The following is a 12,141-nucleotide window of genomic DNA, read 5'->3' as shown; positions in this document are numbered from 1 at the left end:
CCATTGGTGGGGCCTGCCAACTTTTTAGGGGGTTTTAATGAAAAAAGAAAAAAGAGAATGCTTCACACACAACAAGAGTCTTGTTTTGCGAAATTTTAGTTTCCATCCTTTTAAGTGTGTGTGTGTGACAAGTCACGATGTAAATGCAGAAATGCAGTCCTTCCTTGTGCCTTGCTTGGAAAAGCTCTAAAAGGCGCTGCTGTGATGTCGTCTGTCTTTAAAAGAAACAAAAATAAAAACAAAATAAGAAAATAAAAAAGTCTCCCCTTTGAGTCCACACTCTGGTCCTCTCCATGGCAAACCTTCGGGAACTACCCAGTCATCATTATTTCCGCCACTTCCCCTCGTTTCTCAACGCAGCCCGTCGGCCAGTCAGTCACACATGACCTCCGGGTTTCTAAGTCCGCTGGTTACTTCTATTGTTATTACTTTTCAATCCTCACCCGAAGGTATTTTTCTCCATTGATTCTTAGAGGTACGTGTGCTTTTGACGGGAATCGAACCCGGGCCCCTTGGGTCCACGGGCTGATGCTCTACCCACTGAGCCCCCAGCTAGAGCCATTGGCTGCTCCTCTGGTCCTTGACTTCTCGGCAGCATTTGTCACGAGTGGCGGTTCCTTCTCTAGACTTTCCTTCTTTGCCTTCTGACGCCTCCGGGCAGGGCTCCGGGGCCGCCCTCCTCAGCCTCCTGGTTCTCTGCTTGGCTGCTGTCCTGGCTCAGTGGCCCGGCGGCTTCTGTCCTGGGTCAGTGGCCCGGCGGCTTCTGTCCTGGCTCAGTGGTCCGGCAGCTTCTGTCCTGGCTCAGTGGTCCGGCGGCTTCTGTCCTGGCTCAGTGGTCCGGCGGCTTCTGTCCTGGCTCAGTGGCCCGGTGGCTTCTGTCCTCCTGGGTCAGTGGCCCGGCGGCTTCTGTCCTGGCTCAGTGGCCCGGCGGCTTCTGTCCTGGGTCAGTGGCCCGGCGGCTTCTGTCCTGGCTCAGTGGCCCGGTGGCTTCTGTCCTCCTGGCTCAGTGGCCCGGCGGCTTCTGTCCTCCTGGGTCAGTGGCCCAGTGGTTTCTGTCCTGGCTCAGTGGCCCGGCGGCTTCTGTCCTGGCTCAGTGGCCCGGCGGCTTCTGTCCTGGCTCAGTGGTCCGGCGGCTTCTGTCCTGGCTCAGTGGTCCGGTGGCTTCTGTTCTCCTGGCTCAGTGGCCCGGCGGCTTCTGTCCTCCTGGGTCAGTGGCCCGGCGGCTTCTGTCCTGGCTCAGTGGCCCGGTGGCTTCTGTCCTCCTGGCTCAGTGGTTCAGTGGCTTCTGTCCTCGTGACCCCATCGGACCCAGGGCTTCCTCCCTCCTGGTTCCCAGCCCAGCGGCCTCTCCCGCGGCACCAAACGCTCTCGTCGGGAGCCTCAGGCTCTTTGCACGACTGGCTCCCACGGGCCCGGCACGTTCTCCCCGCAAATCTGCATCCGCCCCTCCTCTCACTCACCTTCACCTTCACCTTCACCTTCACCTTCACCTCCACCTCCTCTTGGAAGGAGGCTTCCGGGCAGCGACCAGGGCCGCCCCAGCTGCTCCCATTGCAACACCCCGTCTCCAGGGCGGAGTGACCCCAGACTCCGCCCCGTTCTCATCCCACCCCCGCGGCCGGCGGGCCGAATCGGAAACGGCGGCGGACTGAGCGCCGGGGCGGTCCGTAGCCGCGGAGCCGAGCGGAACCGGAACCGCCGAGCGGAACCGAAACCGGACGGACCCGCGGACACGCCCTCCGCCCCAGCGCCTCGCAGCCGCCGGTGAGTGCGCTGCTCTGCGCGGGGGGCGCAGGGGGCGCCGCGGGAGGGTCCGATGGGAGGCCGTCCCGGGCGGAGCGATGGGTGCCCTGCTCCCGCTCCCTCCTGCGCTCTGGGGGGCCCCTCCGCCGCCCTCTGAACGGCGGGGACCTGGTGACCCTCCGCGGCCCCGGTGCGCTCGGCCGCCGGCTGCGGGTGACGCGGGGCTGGGAGCGCGACGGGGGCCCCTGCGAGGCGCGCGGGGTCGGGGACCGGGACGGGGTCGGGGACCGGGACAGGGACAGGGACCGGGGACGCCAGGTCGGCGCTAACCCGCGGGAGGCGGCGGCTTTCTCCGTTGACCTGCGGCCGGTCAGGCGCCCTGGGCGGGTCCGGACTCCGGAAACTTGAGTTTCCTTCCTCTTTTCATTTTTAAGTCTTAATCTTCCCACGGGTCCCCTTTAAGAATCGGAGAGACAGCCACCGCGCTCACCCCTCCCTGGGAGTCCTAGCCACAGCGACCAGACAGGAAGAGACAAGGGCATCCACGTTGGAAAGGGGGAAGGAAAACGCTGTTACTCGCAGATAACAGGATATTGTACATAGAAAACCCTAAAACTAGTAGACTTAAATGAATTTGGCAGCATAGCATGACACAAAAATCAGCATCCAAAAAGCGATGGCTTTTTTTTTTTTTATACACCAATAATGAATTCTCAGAAAGAGAAACTAAACCAACGATCCCATTTACTATTGCAACAACAACAAAAAATTAAGGTACTGAGGAATAAACTTAACCAAGGAGGTAAAAGACTTGTACTCGGAAAACTACAGGACGCTGAAAAAAGAGATAGAGGAAGATAAAAACTAGTGGAAGGATATACCGTGTTCATGGATTGGTAGAATCAACATCATTAACATAAAATGGCCATACTCCCCAAAGTAATCTGCAGATTCAATACAATCCCCATTAAAATGCCAACAGCATATTTCACAGATCTAGAACAAATACCCCCAAAATTTATATGGAACAAACAAACAAACAAAAAACACCGCAGCAATCCTGAGAAAGAACAAAGTTGGAGGAATCACAATACCAGATCTCAAGTTACGCTACAAAGCCACTGTAATCAAGACAGCCTGGTACTGGCATAAGAATAGGCATATAGATCAAAGGAACAGAACAGAGACCCCAGAAATCGACCCCAAGCCATTACGCTCAATATTTGACAAAGGAGGCAAGAGCATACAATGGAATCAAGACAGTCTCTTCAATAAATGGTGTTGGGAAAATTGGACCGACACATGCAAAAAAATGAAACTAGACCACTAACTTACACCATACACAAGAATAAACTCAAAATGGTTAAAAAACTTAATGTAAGTTGTGAAACCATAAAAATCCTGGAAGAAACCATAGGCAGCAAAATCTCAGACATCTCTCATAGCAATATGTTTTTTGTTTTCTTTTTAAATATATTTTATTGATTTTTTACAGAGAGGAAGGGAGAGGGATAGAAAGTTAGAAACATCGATGAGAGAGAAACATTGATCAGCTGCCTCCTGCACAACCCCACTGGGAATGTGCCTGCAACCAAGGTACGTGCCCTTGACCGGAATCGAACCTGGGACCCTTCAGTCCGCAGGCCGACGCTCTATCCACTGAGCCAAACCGGTTTCGGCATCATAGCAATATGTTCACGGATACATCTCCTAGGGCAAAGGAAAGTAAGGAGAAAATAAACAAATGGGACTACATAAAAATAAAAAGCTGCTGCACGGCAAAAGAAACCATCAACAAAATGAAAAGGGAGCCCACTGTATGGGAGGACATATTTGGCAACGATCCATCTGACAAAGAGTTAGTATCCAAAATATATAAGGAACCCATACAACTTAACAAAAGGAAGACAATGCAATTAAAAAATGGGCAAAGGACTTAAATAGACACTTCTCCAAAGTGAACATACAGATAGATGGCCAAGAGACATATGAAAAAATGCTCAAAGTCACAGATCAGCAGACGCAAATTAAAACGACAATGAGGTATCACCTCACACCTGGATGTCTGAGATTTTGCTGCCAATATAAGTACACTCGGTGAGAATTGGGTGCAGATCTTTGATTGCCATAGCATCCTGCTATTTGGCAAATACCAGTGAAATAATTTATAACTTACCGTTTAAGGATAATTAGGACATAAAGAAAAGTGATGCATTTTCTTTCCCTCTGTTTTGACTTCACACAGGGCAGCTGCCTCCGTTTCAATCGAGGAAACCTTTAGATGAAACTTGCTTAAAATCTGAGCTGGTACACAGAAGAGAGACCGCAGTCGACACTGACGTGGAAGGGAAGGATGCTGTCCTTGAACAACCTGCAGAATGTCATCTACAACCCGGTAACTGAGTCCTCTGAAGTCACTTCCTACCCTGGGCAGGATTGAGAGCAAACCCAGGGCTGCAGTGATGGTGCAGCTGTTCGAAAACAGTGAGGGCCGCGTGGAAAATGCTGGGTTCCTATGTGGTAAAAACGTGGTGCTTAACAACGTAGCCTTTCCGCTTCTTGTAAAAGCGCATTTGTTCCAATCATCTCCCCCAGATAATCCCCTATGTTGGGACCATCCCTGAGCAGTTGGAGCCTGGAACTTTGATCGTGATCCGTGGGCACGTTCCTGGGGACTCAGACAGGTAAGATCGCGCTGCATTCGATGGAGACGAACACGAAGAAGCTGTCTCCTTGTGACAATGACGTAACGTGGGAGAGACTTTTGGGTACTTGAGGCTGATCTTGCTTCCGTCAGCATTCTGGCCCAGATGCTGAGATTGGAATGAGTAACTGAAATAGACGTTATTTGGGTTTTTTATTTTATTTCTCTAAGTCTGATCTCATTATAAAGAATGAGAGGCCTGGTGCATGGATTCATGCACCAGTGGGGTCCCTCAGTCTGGCCTGCACCCTCCCACAATTTGGGACCCCTTGGGGGATGTTGGACCGCAGGTTTCGGCCCAATCCCTGCAGGCCAGGCCGAGGGTACCGGGCCTCTAGTATGCATAGAAGATCTTTGGTTAATCTCTTCCCGCCCTCCCCCTTCCCTCTGAGATTCACCGGTCTGTTCCATGTTTCCATGCCTGTGCATTGAGCGTCTGCCCCTGGTGGTCAGTGCGTGTCAGAGCTAACGGTCGAAGGGTGGCTTAGGCTTTTATATAGATTGGATGTATGGTTAGTGAGGGGAACTGTGGTCAGAGGACAGGGACAGGGTCCCTCCCACAGCTTCTCCTAAGGCCTGTTTGGGTCGTTTTTATCTGATGGGCTGGGTACAAACTGTGGACGAGGCCGGATCTGTTAGAGTTGGGCTCAGGTCAGTGGCTGCCGCCCACATGACAGTGGCGTAAAGGAAAGAGTCGGGTCTGAAGGAGACGGCTGCTGCCAAGTCTTAGAGAAGCAGGCCGTCTCTGGCGTCCGCTCTGCTGTCCCAGGCGAAGGCCTCTTTCCCGGGATTCTTGGCGCTAGAACTGCAGCCTCACCTCGTGCGTTGGGTGGCTGGGTGGGGGCATGCGCTGTTGGTAGGGAAGGCCAGGGGATGGACTAGGGAGGCCGGAGAACGGAGGCTCCCTCTGGACAGACGGGGCCCCAGCCACAGCCCCGGGGTCTGTTACTAAGGAAGAAGCGAAGGAAGCGTGGTGAGGCCGTGTGGCTGAAGGAGGAGAGGGTCCGCCATGGGTTCCCCCTGCCTGGATTCCCTGCTCTGGGCCCCCACTCCGCGCAGCCTCCCTCCCCCGTGCTCAGGTGCCGTCTCTCCTCCCAGGTTCCAGGTGGACTTGCAGTGCGGCAGCAGCGTGAACCCCCGAGCGGACGTGATCTTTCACTTCAACCCACGTTTCAAAAGGACCAACTGCATTGTCTGCAACACCCTCAAAAACGAGAAATGGGGGCGGGAGGAGATCACCTACGACATGCCGTTCCGGAAGGAGAAGTCCTTCGAGATCGTGATGATGGTGCTGAAGGACAAATTCCAGGTGGCGTTCGGAGGCTAAGCGTTGAACCTCACTCGTGGGCGTGCGCAGGACGCTTTCCCCGTGGGGCGCTCACCCTCACGTTTCTCAAAGCCAGAGAGTCTGGCCATGTGACTGCTCTCTGTGCAGGGGCCAGCAGGGGCCCCCGGTGAGGCGGGAGCCACGGCTCCTTCCTGATCATGTTTCGCCTCGCAGGGCGGAGCTCAGTTCTGAACCGGCCCAGCCCCGTGTTAATTGTGGGTTAGTGGTTATAACCATGACCCAAGGGGTGGGGCTAATGACAGGTGGGAATGCAGAAGCCAGGATCCCGGCGTGAAGTCGGGTCCTGTCCACAGGTTGTTCTCTAGGGTCGTGGGGTTTCAGATGCAGAGATCTCAGAAATCCCGTGCGTGGTAGTCCTGGCGGCCATGAGCATCTCCTCGCGGCCTGTGGGACGGAGAACGTGGTCCCACAGCCCTTCTCCTGCTCGCCTTCACGCACCATCGAGAGAAGACTCCCGTTCCTGGGGGAGTCCTTCCTGGCCTCAGGATCCGCCCCCACCAGGACATGGCCCCTAAGCCTCCTGAACTCCACGCACCCTCCCTCCTCCGGGTTTTGGGCCCCTGTTCGTACCGTGCTTTGTTTTTTTCCCCGTTTATTTTGCCCGCCACTGGGGTTTGAAGCTCCTTTTGCTTAGAGACCGTCTGTATTCTGCCGGTGTTTTCCCAGCATTCCCAACACAGCACCTGCATCGGGAGGGCGGGAGAAGGAGCTGCGTGCGCTGGCACCTGCTGTGTCAGGCTGAGCCGGGGCCCACAGCAGGGCCTCTTCCCCTCACACGGCAGCCCTGTGGGGACTCGCCCGGGGTCATTCATTCCCCAAGGGCAGCAAAGGCAGGCTGAGCGCCTGCCCCCTGCACTGTGGGCTCTCCGAGGGGGGCACACTTGCGGGGTGGGTCTCTCCTGGGCTCACAGGCCTCCCGGGCATCCGGGGCCTCTGAATCCCGGAGGTCTCATCTATGCACAGATACATACATGCATACCCACGTATGTGCACATGTGCGCGGCTGGTGTGCAGAGAAGGACGGACTTAGGCGTTCATGAGATCAGGAAGGCGGGAGAAGATAGACCCTGCTGGTGGCCTGATGCTGCCAGTCCGTCTGGGCAGACCGAGTGGGGCCTGTGGGAGAGGGGTAAACTGAAAATTCAACCCGAGTAAACAGACTGCAGTTTGTGTAAACCAGTAAGGTGAATCTGTTAACTGGTTGTAAACTGTGCCCCCCCAGGTGGCTGTCAATGGAAAGCACACACTGCTCTACACCCACAGGATTAGCCCCGAGAAGATCGACACGCTGGGCATCTACGGCAAAGTGAACGTCCACTCGGTCGGGTTCAGCTTCAGCTCGGTGAGTGCCCTTCCCTCCCGTGGGGCCTTCGGGGACGCTGTCCGATGAAATGGAAGGAAACCCCTCCCGTTAGCGCCCGGACCCCCGATGCTCTGCTGTCTGCAGGCCTCCAGTCGAGGGCAGTTCCAACCAAAAGCCCTGTTAGCCGCTGGGCTGTTCCCTCGACCCAGGAGGACGGGGGAGTCTTTCTCCAAGATGTTTCCTGGAGGTGGGCTGTCTGGCCAAGGGGTGTCTGCATTTTAAGTTGTGGCTGAAAGTGCTAACTTGCCCTCCAAGAATACTAAAGCATAATTCTCAAGCATATTTAAAAAAAAGTGTATTGATTTGAGAGAGGGAGGAGGGGAGAGGGAGATAAACATTTCTGTTGATCGATTCGCTGCCTCCTGCATGCCCCCCGCCAGGAATCGAGTCCACAGCCCCGGCACGTGCCCTGACCGGGAATCAAACCTGCAACCTCTTGGTGCCCGGGTCCCCGCTCAACCCCTGAGCCCCACTGGCTGGGCTGTAATTCTTTTTGTTACGTCAGGCACATTACACTTGGAATCGGATGGATGGTAAAGATTCCTCTTCTCTTCAGGATTTAAGGAGTGCCCAGGCATCCACTCTGGAAGTGACCGTTCTAAATGGAGAAGATGTAAGTGTCAGATCTTTTCATGAACCACCAGTTTAAAACGGGGGATACAGGATTCAGCTTGTCCTTCCAGCCCGAGTAGCCCTGACGACTCCGGGCCACGCCGCCATGGGGCTCTTGTTGCCTGGGTATCGGCCTCATGGCAGAGCAGGCACCGGTCCCAGCCGGGCTGGCTCGGGACACTAGTGAGATCCAGTTACTGCTGTTACGGCCACAGCGCTGCGGTTCTTTCCTTTCAGGCGTCCTCATTCTGTCTCTCTCCCCCCGTAGGTACCAAATGCCGGCATGTCACAATTTGTAAGTATTTTTGCCTGTTAGAACACGTAGAACATTCTAGAAAGCTGCCCAGTGAGCGAGTGGTTTAAATGCTGGAAGACAGCGCCATTCATCCCATCCCTCACTGCAGACCTGTCTCCCTACAGCCTAGTAATAGAGGAGACACTGATAAAATCGTACCCAGATCTGTCTACACCAAGAGCAAAGGTTCGACTGCCCATCACACTTTGACTTGCGCCAAAATACTACCTATCAACTGTCTGTCAAAGGTTTGAAGAGCCCCCAATTGTACTCCTGTAGGACAAGTGGTTTTAATTTGCTGATAATGGTACCTCTACCCTCAGGAGGAGCCCAGAGCAGCCACCTGGCATTTGTGTGCTGTCCCTGGACAGCTCAGGCCCCAGGCCCCTAAGGAGCCATCAGTGGTTCCCTCCCTGCCGCCTTGAGGCAGGAGCAGCGCTCTGCCCCCACCCCCAGGCTCCTCAGCGGAGCTTCCCTCCCTCAGGACACCAGTCCCTCCACGCCCATCCTCTCACCACTGTTTGCCGGGAGCCAGGCACAGGTCCGCTGGGGACCCGCCCGGGACCAAGGCAGACACAGGCTGGCCCTTCACGGGGTTACAGCCTCAGCCTTCGAACACTTCCGTGTCTGGACGGTTTTCCCACAAGAGGGCCTCCTGCAGGCTTCCGGGTGCCCACTGTGGTCTCTTTTCAGACTCTGCCTTTCGTGGCGAGGTTGAACTCCTCCATGGGCCCTGGGCGGACTGTCGTCATTAAAGGAGAAGTGAACGCAAAGGCCAAAGGGTTGGTATCACCGAGTTAACGGTAATAGTGCAACCCTCTTCCACGTGTAATAGTGCAACCCTCTTCCACGTGTAATAGTGCAGCCCTCTTCCACGTGTAATAGTGCAGCCCTCTTCCACGTGTACTAGTGCAGCCCTCTTCCACGTGTAATAGTGCAGCCCTCTTCCACGTGTAATAGTGCAACCCTCTTCCACGTGTACTAGTGCAGCCCTCTTCCACGTGTAATAGTGCAACCCTCTTCCACGTGTACTAGTGCAGCCCTCTTCCACGTGTAATAGTGCAGCCCTCTTCCACGTGTAATAGTGCAACCCTCTTCCACGTGTACTAGTGCAGCCCTCTTCCACGTGTACTAGTGCAGCCCTCTTCCACGTGTACTAGTGCAGCCCTCTTCCACGTGTACTAGTGCAGCCCTCTTCCACGTGTAATAGTGCAACCCTCTTCCACGTGTAATAGTGCAGCCCTCTTCCACGTGTACTAGTGCAGCCCTTTTCCACGTGTAATAGTGCAACCCTCTTCCACGTGTAATAGTGCAGCCCTCTTCCACGTGTTTCCTCTTGGCACTCACCATGCAACTGTCCTGTGAGATCCCAGTAGCGCTGGGGTCCCAGTCCTCATCTGGAAGGTGAGGCTGATACCGCAAGAGGAAGTCAGGTTGCTCACTAGTTGGTGGCAGAACCAGGACTAAATCCGAATGTTGTGGCCAGACTCAGGGTGGCCCCTCCTTCCCTGGTAGAATCCAGGGCAGCCCTGTAGCTCTTGTTAGGGCCCCTCTTGTCACATAACTTGTAAAATGTCTGCTTTACGGGCCTTCTCCAGAGACACTCAGATTCTGAAAGCTTGAAATGAGAGGTCTTTCCTAGACAGAAGTACACTTCCAAGAGCAGAACACATAAACATGAGGAGAATCCCTTCTTGACAGGACCCTGCCCCCCACAGCTGAAGAAATCACTCGGCTTATTCTTCTAAACCCTCAGCTTCTTCCCAACCAGATCATACCCTCTACGTTGATTTTAAAGTGTTATTTTTTTAATCTTTATTTTACAAATAACATACTTATGTCTACGGAATGCTAACTTGGAATTTCAAGTTTCACCTTTCTGTGTTCCTATGTCCATATGCATACTTATGTTTTGTGTAGTTATAATCAGAGTTCAGTTCTGATGGTTAAATTTCAGAAAGTGCACTACTCTCTTCTACTTGGTTGAATTTATTTATTTTTTGTCTTAAAAGCTTTAATGTTGACCTGATATCAGGAAAATCAAAGGATATTGCTCTCCACCTGAACCCACGCCTGAATAGTAAAGCATTTATAAGGAATTCTTTCCTTCAAGAGTCCTGGGGAGAAGAGGAGAGAAATATTACCTGTTTTCCATTTAGTCCTGGGATGTACTTTGAGGTAAGATTGTATTTTGGAAATGGGATAGGGAAAAGAATCCTGGGAGCAGGGGTAAGACAAATGGTCCGTGCAGATCAAGCCCTACTGTGCAGGTGTGTGTGGGTTTTATTTCGAGATTGTATTTTCAATGTCCTATTTATAACATAGTCAGTGCAAATGGCAAACCCAGCAGAATGGAATTATTGGACATTTGCTGTCATATCAAAAACTGGATAGCCTGTTAGTTAACAGGAATTTTAGCAGGAACCGTGTCTGTCCTGGGGTAATGTGTTTAATGCCCACTGCATATGAAGACACGGAGCCGTGAACTGCCTGCACAGCCATCACTCCTGTGGGTTACACACAGCTTTGGACGGCAGTCCTTTCTCCCAGGAAGTGAGTCCTGTTTGTTCAAGGAACAAAAGTTTTTAAACTAAGGGAGGCACTAATGTTGCACGTCCCTTCCTTTCAGATGATCATTTATTGTGACGTGAAAGAGTTCAAGGTTGCGGTGAATGGCGTCCACAGCCTGGAGTACAAGCACAGGTTTAAGGAGCTCCCCAGCATCGACACCCTGGAGATTGACGGAGACATCCAGCTACTGGAAGTGAGGAGCTGGTAGCTGACACGACCACAAAAACTGAAATACAGAATGGCTTACGTGACCCTGGCTTGTGAAAATGCATCGCACGTCCACACTACCTGTGTATATAGTTATGAGCTTCGCAGCACGTCCTCCTGGTGTTCCGACTTGTCATGCAGGTGGCTGTCTAGCGCAGGAGGAGGAAGTTGGAGGTGGCAGCAGCTTATGCGTTATTCAGGCCCCCTGCTCTCTCCCCACCCGGCCTCTTGTTTGTAACCCGCTTCAGTCACCAGGCACTGGTGAGGGGCCTGCTCTCTGCAGCAGCAAACGCGCATCGAGCACTGCTGTTGCCAGCACCGTGCTGGGAGCTGGGAGCTGGGATGGATGTCCAGGGGTGCCCACAGCCATGTTCCTTAGGCTCTTCTGTGTCGGCCCTTGTGCCACTGCCGGTCAGATACACTCACCAGGGCCTTGGAATGACTCGCCAGTAAATCACGTAAGACGTTAATTATAGGAGACACTACTACAGCCCCAGGGACCACATTCTTAAGGAGCCTTCTCTCATCCCCGCAGCTGAGGAGTTGATACTGACTTACATGTGGCAGTTCCCTTTAACATAATAAGCACCTAACTGTAAGCGCTACCAAATCATTAACACTCTGACAGGAACACAGCACACATTAAGGCAGCAAAACGAAGCAAAACCAACAAAAACAAATGGTGTTGAAATTCACTTGATGTCAATCACAACACTCCTGTACCAGTAAGTGGTTACTGTGGAGTATTTGTTTATGAATTTAGGGTGAGTTAAAGGTCCGCACATACCTGTACAGAGTTAAGGTAGAAGCGAGAGGAATTCAATTGGCAGATGTTTATGGGTAACAAAGCAAAGTCAAGAGTTGATTTGATGTTTATGAAACAGGCCCTACCAGAAAGTGAGCTATAAGTAGAGCGGCAACATAAACGCCTGCTGGTTGTCCGCATGCAAAGCAACATTGCCTCTCTGCTTTTCCAAAGATTAGTCCATCATTAGGCCGAGATCAAAACATTGTTCTACCCTAAGTGATTAAATCAAACCTGTATCAGCAAGTTCCAGTGTTGCATTTCTGTAATTTTTTTCTATTATTCTTTGAAACGAGTTGGCAGAATTCTTACATGTCAGGTCTTGTTACAGGAAACTTAAAAGGTTTGGGAGTGGGGAGGTAAAAAGCTACATCAGCCAGATCATTTTGTCATATCAAATTGCTGAGCTGGATTCTTCCAGGATTTAGGAGTATTTTCATAACAGATACTTGTTATTTTTTGATACCCCTATACTGAAAAGAATACTATTACC

The 12,141-nt window shown here is 52.6% G+C and overlaps 1 protein-coding gene across 4 annotated transcripts; it reads left to right on the top strand.

Annotated features, from left to right (window-relative positions):
• The first annotated feature begins 1,626 nt into the window (after positions 1-1,626).
• LGALS8 (galectin 8) lies at positions 1,627-11,894 on the top strand. 4 transcript variants are annotated; one of them, XM_079763552.1, is made up of 11 exons: positions 1,627-1,764; positions 3,989-4,138; positions 4,339-4,427; positions 5,546-5,756; positions 7,018-7,137; positions 7,664-7,771; positions 8,039-8,065; positions 8,191-8,313; positions 8,759-8,847; positions 10,078-10,243; positions 10,695-11,894. In XM_079763552.1, the coding sequence occupies exons 2-11, from the start codon at positions 4,097-4,099 to the stop codon at positions 10,842-10,844; spliced, it is 1,125 nt and encodes a 374-aa protein (XP_079619678.1). In that variant the 5' UTR covers positions 1,627-1,764; positions 3,989-4,096; the 3' UTR covers positions 10,845-11,894. The 4 variants fall into 4 exon arrangements, with proteins under 4 accessions (XP_079619678.1, XP_079619679.1, XP_079619680.1 ...); XM_079763553.1 differs by having other exon boundaries at positions 1,628-1,764; positions 7,715-7,771; XM_079763554.1 differs by lacking the exon at positions 8,191-8,313 and having other exon boundaries at positions 1,628-1,764.
• Positions 11,895-12,141: the final 247 nt, after the last annotated feature.

The sequence above is a fragment of the Cnephaeus nilssonii genome (assembly GCF_951640355.1).
Source record: "Cnephaeus nilssonii genome assembly, chromosome: 23".
NCBI lineage: Eukaryota > Metazoa > Chordata > Mammalia > Chiroptera > Vespertilionidae > Cnephaeus > Cnephaeus nilssonii.
Note: the sequence above shows the minus strand (reverse complement) of the source record. Positions and strands in the feature narration are given on the sequence as shown.

Excerpts from the sequence above, each read along its gene's own strand:
- LGALS8 (XM_079763552.1), top strand. The coding sequence starts at position 4,097 with ATGCTGTCCTTGAACAACCTGCAGAATGTCATCTACAACCCG. Across the intron at positions 4,428-5,545 it reads GTTCCTGGGGACTCAGACAG|GTTCCAGGTGGACTTGCAGT; the intron begins GTAAGATCGCGC and ends CTCTCCTCCCAG. Across the intron at positions 8,066-8,190 it reads ATGCCGGCATGTCACAATTT|CCTAGTAATAGAGGAGACAC; the intron begins GTAAGTATTTTT and ends GTCTCCCTACAG.